This window comes from Setaria viridis, chromosome 7 (assembly GCF_005286985.2).
Source record: "Setaria viridis chromosome 7, Setaria_viridis_v4.0, whole genome shotgun sequence".
Lineage (NCBI taxonomy): Eukaryota > Viridiplantae > Streptophyta > Magnoliopsida > Poales > Poaceae > Setaria > Setaria viridis.
The window spans coordinates 12,548,610-12,555,444 of record NC_048269.2 but is presented as its reverse complement, the minus strand read 5'-3'; the positions used below and the strand labels follow the sequence as shown (position 1 = coordinate 12,555,444).

The following is a 6,835-nucleotide window of genomic DNA, read 5'->3' as shown; positions in this document are numbered from 1 at the left end:
TTTCCTGCTTGGGGCCATGGCGTCTTCGCTAGTCAGCTGTCAGCATAGTATGTTTTCACTGTTTTTGTTGTTTTCTCAGCTGAATGATCTGATGCTCTGGGCAATGTAAATATGTAATCGAGCGATATACGGGCAAGCAATTGGTGCGATGCCCCACCGCGCACAAGATGGCGACTGTGTCGGGCCGTCGGGGGGGACATCGTCTCCTATCCAAAAATGCTAAGGCCACGGACATCGGGGGGGACATCTGTCTCCTATCCTCGTGGTCCCGTGCCCGGCGCAGGGCCACATGCTCGCGCTTCTCGACCTCACTGGCCTCCTCGCGTCCTGCGGCCTGCGCCTCACTGTAGTCGCCACGCCCGCCACCGCCCCGCAGCTCGCGCCGCTCCTGGCCGCGCACCTTGCCAGCGCCGTCCTCGCGCTCACCCTTCCGTTTCCCGCCCACCACGCCCTGACCGCCGGCGTCGAGAGCGCCAAGCACCTGCCGCGGCGCTCTTCCCCGCGCTCATCGTCGCCTTCGACGGCCTCCGGGGGCCTCTCTACTCGTGGGTCCGTGCGCAGTCGGATGGCCCGGACCGCGTCGTCGCCATAATCTCCTGCTTCTTCTGCGGGTGGACGCAGTCGCTCGCGGCCGAGCTCGGCGTCCCGAGGTTCGTCTTCTCGCCGTGCGCGGTGTTCGGTACCGCCGTGCTGCAGTCGCTGTTCCGCCGGATGCCCAGGCACGAGGACGAGGACAATGAGGAGAGCCCGATGACCTCCCCCGACCTACCGGGCGCTCCTGCGTTCCCGTGGCGCCAGATGTCGGCGCTGTACCGGACGTTCAAGGAAGGCGACGACGTCTCCGAGGGGCTCAGGAGCAGCTACCTCTGGAACACGTTCCGGGGCCTCCAGGAGAGATACCTTGAGGCGCCGCTCGCGGACTTAGGCTTCAGGGCCGCGCGCGCGGACTTTGATAAATTTTTGTCAAATTTTAAAGATTAGCAAATATACCTGTATTTCTATGTTGCAAGGGGAAAAAATTTCCGCTCCCTTGCTCATGAGATTAATTGATTTATTACGTACTTATGATCCACGGTTAATTATTTTGAAAATAGGATTTTCAAATTCATCGCAACCGGACTCGTTAATTTTATTGAGACAAAAGTAAAGCAAAAACGGAAGCCAACGTTTTCACGATAAGGATTCTAGGTTGTACCATTTTTCTATGAGGATCATATGACTTGACCACAGAAGTAAGATCATAACTTGTGTAGATTTACATAGATAAAACAAAATAATGAAATTTGTTATATTCGAAATCTCACATCACGCGTTACAATGTTGAAAATAAATATATTCTCTAGAAATACATTTCCATCAGAATCTAATGAGTTATACAAAGGGTTCTTCGTGGCGATGGAATCCTTACTCAGGGTGTCGTGTAGCATCGCACGGTCTAAATTTTCACCATTCTCAATGCATATTTTTGAGATATCATGTTTGTATAGATATCATGTTTTTATAGATATCATGTTATACATATCCCATGACTCTGCTAAGATTATAAATGGGAAAACAGAGTTTAATAACAAATCATTTTAATCCATATATAATTTTATACCTATTTGAGCTAAAATTTTCGAAAGATTGTCTGCCGAAGTTTACCGATGTCTCTAACAGGTAACAGCTAACAATAAATTACCAAGTGGAAACAGAAGTTTCACACAACTATACAGATAATACAGCTCAACCGATTGAAGAAACCCGCGCCTTGCGTCTGATGATGGCGCTTACAGCAAGCGCATCGCTGCTTGATGTCTCCTCCCAGTGACTCTCATCGAGATCACTCATCTCAGTTATGTCATCGAAGCTTTGAGGCATCCCTTCTTCCGGTGGCCACACAAACGATGGCTTCACATGTGGCACGTCCGGCGCCGGCGCCGACTTGGCCACAACCTGCACCGCCTCGGCCATGGTCGGACGATCCAACGGGTTAGGGTTGGTGCACGCTAACCCAAGGAGCAGCAACCTAGTGGCGCCATCTGCATCGTACTCTTCCGTAGAAACAACCTTCTTGTCCACAGCTTCAAGCAGCCTCCCTTCCTGGTGGAGCCTCCAGACCCAATCGGTGAGCAGCTGAAACGTGTCCTGGAACACGCAGAGCGCTCGTCTCCCGGTGAGGATCTCGAGGACCAACACCCCGAACGCGTAGACGTCCGTCCTCCGCGTCGCTTTGTGGCTCACCGAGTACTCCGGCGCAATGAAGCCCCAGGTGCCGGCGACGCCGAGGTCGGTGTAGGAGTTCTTGTCCAGGCCCACGATGCGCGCGAGGCCGAAATCGCCGAGGCGGGCGCGGAAGGTGGAGTCTAGCATGATGTTGCTCGCCTTGATGTCGCGGTGGAGCACCATGTGCTCGTGCTCATGGTGAACGTAGTGGAGCCCCGCGGCTATGTCCGCGACAATGTCGTAGCGGGTAGCCCATCCGAGGATGCGTTGTGGTTGTTCCTTGGGACACAGGTGCTGATCAAGGCTGCCGTTGGGCATGTACTCGTAGATTAGCAGGAGTTCGCCCTTCTCGTAGCACCAACCTGGAAAACACTTTAAATAGGTGAGCAAACTCTTAATTGCTAACATGATGAGTACGGAATATGTAGGCTAGCTGCAAGGGACGATGAGTGGGCAGTTTTGCAAATGGTGAATCTAGGAAAACAGGAATTCTTCTATTCACATCAGACATATCAGTTATACTTCACATCTGTTTCTTCTAATAACAAATTTAGATTTCACGGTTGAAATTTTAAAAAATGTACAAAGTTCCATGGACTATGTATATGTATCCCAACTTCAAGAACAGTGCTGGATTACACCCTAAGGTAGCTTGCACTACCCATTACATATGCTTAACATAACAAACTGTTTTTTCAAAACATTTGTTTAACGGCATTATTATGAATAATTTTAATATAGGAAATGAGGTAGCGATGTATTCCAATTTCTCCTTGCATGCATGACATATAAACATTTTTAAATTTTAGATAATTTTATGTATACCGACAATAAGAAATTAAAAGTAAAGATTGACAACCACATACCATATCTGTCCCTCTCATCATGTGATGAATCAGGATTATTGGTCAAGTACTGAGTTAAAAGACTATTTCTTCTTTATTTGTCAAATGAACTCACTTGTTCTTTATATCTAGAGGGAGGCCAGTTTGGTCAAGGAAACTGTCTTGTTTACGAGGTGGACAGTTTTGATATGTACTATAGGATAAGCTTATATGACTTCATAGGTGGTTGTTTTGATGTCAAGCTAAGTTTATTTTGTGAAGATAAAATTTTACTAAACACACAAAAACTATGTTTGATAGGAGAACTTGAAACTGATAAGTCGATTTCTCTGTCTAAAACTCAGATATAAATTACAGAAAAAATATTCCTACTTGTTTTATATAATTTTTTTTCAAATGTCTCTAAGATAATACTAAAATCTATCATCTCCAATATATTTCTGCGCTATGCATTGCTATTAAATGCACCGCCCACTAGCAGAAAACTGACATTCGATCCTCATCGAAAAATCTCGGAACGAATTGGACCCAAGACTAAAGAGGCTTTAGTTCTAGGTCTAATAAATTTCGTAGTCCGTGGATGAGAGCAATTGAGATTGCGTGGAATAATAGATTGATTAGGGTATACAAGGTGTACAAATATATAGGCAGCCCTTGGGAGAGGTTTATAGAATCATAACCAATCAATGGATAACATGTCTATCCTAATTTATCTAGGCACGTCAGGGAGCCAGCCTGGGCCTTGGCCTGTCTATCCTAATTTATCTAGGCACGTCAGGGAGCCGGCCTGGGCCTTGGCCTGAGACACACCAGGCCCATACACACACACAGCACATACATATCTAATATGCCCTGCAGTCTGATCGTCGACAGTCTGAACATTCAAACATGAACTCCGTGAATACTGAAGAAGACAGGCTTTTGGTGGATGTTGGCATACTGAGAGCTCGTCGGAACATCAAGAACACGGACATCTCCGGTGGCAATGCGCTCGCAAGCAAAGTTTTGATCAATCTCTATATGTTTGGTGCGCTGATTGTTTGAATACGAGGGCAAACTCTTAATTGCTAACAGAGTAGAGAATATGTAGGCTGCAGGGGACGATGAGTGGGCAGTACGTTCTGCCATGTACTATATATAGGTAAAACTTATCTGATTTTGTAGGTGGTTTGTTTGATATATATTAAGTTTTGTTAAGACCAAATTCACATCCGTTTCTTATAATAATAAATTGAGATTTCACAATTGTATTTTAACGATGTACAAAGCTCCAGGTAGTATGTATAGGTATCCTGATTCCTGACTTCAACAAGAATGTTGAATTACACTCTAAGGTACGGTGTGTTGCAATACCTATTACACATGCATAAGCATCGGATAATGTTTTTTCCAAAACATTTGTTTAGGAATACTATTATAAATAAATTTTATACTGAGAAATGAGGTACGGACTCATTATAATTTCTCGATGCATGGCCATAGATTTTTAAATTTTAGATAGATAATTTTATGCATATATACAGAAAATAAGAAATTAAAAGTAAGTTTGGCAGGCTTATATTTCTGTCCCTCTCATCATGTGATGAATGAGGAAAATTGGTCAAGCACTCAGTTAAAGACTATTTCTTCTCTATTGCGTCGGAAAACTGTCTAGTTCTATTTATACTTTGACCAGTTTGACGATGATGGTGGGCTCGTTAGGAATCAGTAAAAGCACAAATTCTCCTCCATACAAAAATTACTTCGTTTTTCTTTTGCAGTCTATAGTTGAGGATAAAGAGAAGTGACTTTTCTTCCAATGCAGGTAGGCCTTGTTTAGTTCGTCAAATTGGGAGGCACCAAATCACTGTGCTGGCACTGTAGCACACTGTAGCGTTTCGTTTGTATTTGTGAACTATTGTCCAAACATTGACTAATTAGGCTTAAAAGATTCGTCTCGCAAAGTACAACAAAACTGTGCAATTAGTTTTTAATTTCATCTACATTTAGTACTCCATGCATGTACCGCAAGTTTGATGTGATGGAGAATCTTCTTTTTGCATAGTGCCAAAGTTGAGAGTTGGGGGTGAAGTAAACAAGGGCGTAGTCAATGGTGACTCGTTTTTCCATCATGTCAGATGGAGGACTTGACTGGCACATCACATCCATTTGAAATTAGAAATCTCAGAGTTGAATAATGGTGAACATACCAACTAGTGGGACAATGTTCCGGTGGCGCAGTCGGTTGATGATATCGATCTCGGCAAGGAAGTCGTCGTAGCGCCGGTTCTCGTCCCCCGTGAACTTCTTCACCGCGACCTCCACGCATGTCATACCGTCCTTCCCCGACCACAGCGTGCCCTTGTACACGGCGCCGAACCCGCCTTTGCCCAGCCTCCTCGCCTCGTGGAAGTTGTCGGTGGCCTTCCTCATCGTGGCGTGCTTGAACTCCCTCGGCATGCCGGGGAGCCGCCGGAGAGTCTCCGACAGCACCAGCTCCATCTTGAGCTTGTTGTACTTGGATTTGAAGTAGAAGGCGGCGACGAACATCTTCATGATGGCCGTAACGGAAATGCACCCAAGAACTGCAGGCAGTGTCACCTTCCAGTCGATGTCTTTGTTGTCATTGCCAGGGAGTTTAACCGTCAGCTCCCAGCTCAAGATAGAATGGAGCTCGGAGCTGAACAAGAAACCAAAGAAGGCTCTCTGCAGGACGTTGTCATTAAGGTTGAGGTCTGCCTCAAGGACGGGTTTGTCATCCATGTATACCCCTACATGTTGCCTGGTGTACTTGATACTGATCTTGTAGTTCTTCGTAGTTGTCTGATTGGTTGCGATGCTCATAGTATTTACAAGTGAGGCTGCGGAGGTGATGATGCTGATGTTGAGCCTGCTGCGGTTGTCGTCCATGTCGAAGAACTTGACGAGGAAGAAGCCGGTGCCTCTGGAGGCAGAGGAGGTATCCTTGGGAGGGTTGTTCCTGAGGCCCAGGATGCCAAGCGGTGGGCTGTTGAGGGTGGGCACGACAACGAAGGCAAGGCCCTCTCCGTTCGGCCCTGCAGCTTCTTGCCCGGCCGGTGATGAGTACGGGAAGTTCATGGTGAAGGAGGTATCAAAGGAAGCATTTTGCATAAACCCCTCGGAGTTTTGGGACCAGAGTGTGACCGGAGCTGCCAGGAGCGCGGCACCGGACCTGTTGCTATTCCTCGGCCCTGGAGTGAGATGGAGAGCGCCATTACTGATCTCAGCGTCCCTGAGAAGCACCAGCCCGTCAGATGAGTCGCTGCTGAAGGAATAATGGAAGCTGTAGTTGGTAACGTCACGGCTGCATGCTGCCGACGACGCAAAGGAGCAGGAGATTCTCGAGCAGAGGAGGAGCAGTAGTAGGAGGCATAAACATGACATGCTTAGGCAGCTCATCTATAGCAAGCTTAATTTTGTGAGCAGAGGAGGAGCAGTAGAACGAGGCTTATGAAGCATTCAGTGTATCTGTTCTCATTTATTTCTTTTTTTTTTGAGGAATTGACTAACTATTTGATTGACGCCTTCAATGAAGAGTTCCTATCTAACGATGGAAGGATGGAAAAGACAACCATTTAAAATGTGTGGACAGACTAGTCTACGCTGCACCTGGGTTGGAGCTATTTGCATCCGTAGAATGCGCAGTACAGTTTTCACCCGAAGCAATCCGCAATACTACAAGCTAAGCTCAGCTAGCCAATTCACAACCAGATCGCTCTCCATCTTCCCCTTCTCAAAAGGAAAAGAAAAAAGAAAACAAATAGAAAACTTCCCTTCTCGATTGG

General features: G+C 46.4%; 2 protein-coding genes across 2 annotated transcripts; one reads left to right on the top strand and one right to left on the bottom strand.

Annotated features, from left to right (window-relative positions):
* Nucleotides 1-289: 289 nt before the first annotated feature.
* LOC117864598 (UDP-glycosyltransferase 89B2) lies at nt 290-981 on the top strand. The gene is made up of 2 exons (XM_034748726.1): nt 290-553; nt 622-981. The coding sequence occupies exons 1-2, from the start codon at nt 290-292 to the stop codon at nt 979-981; spliced, it is 624 nt and encodes a 207-aa protein (XP_034604617.1).
* A 579-nt stretch (nt 982-1,560) lies between these two features.
* On the bottom strand, nt 1,561-6,567 carry LOC117865161 (probable L-type lectin-domain containing receptor kinase S.5). Its single transcript, XM_034749297.2, has 2 exons — nt 5,240-6,567; nt 1,561-2,567 (listed from the first exon to the last, which is right to left on the bottom strand). The coding sequence occupies exons 1-2, from the start codon at nt 6,447-6,449 to the stop codon at nt 1,726-1,728; spliced, it is 2,052 nt and encodes a 683-aa protein (XP_034605188.1). The 5' UTR covers nt 6,450-6,567; the 3' UTR covers nt 1,561-1,725.
* Nucleotides 6,568-6,835: the final 268 nt, after the last annotated feature.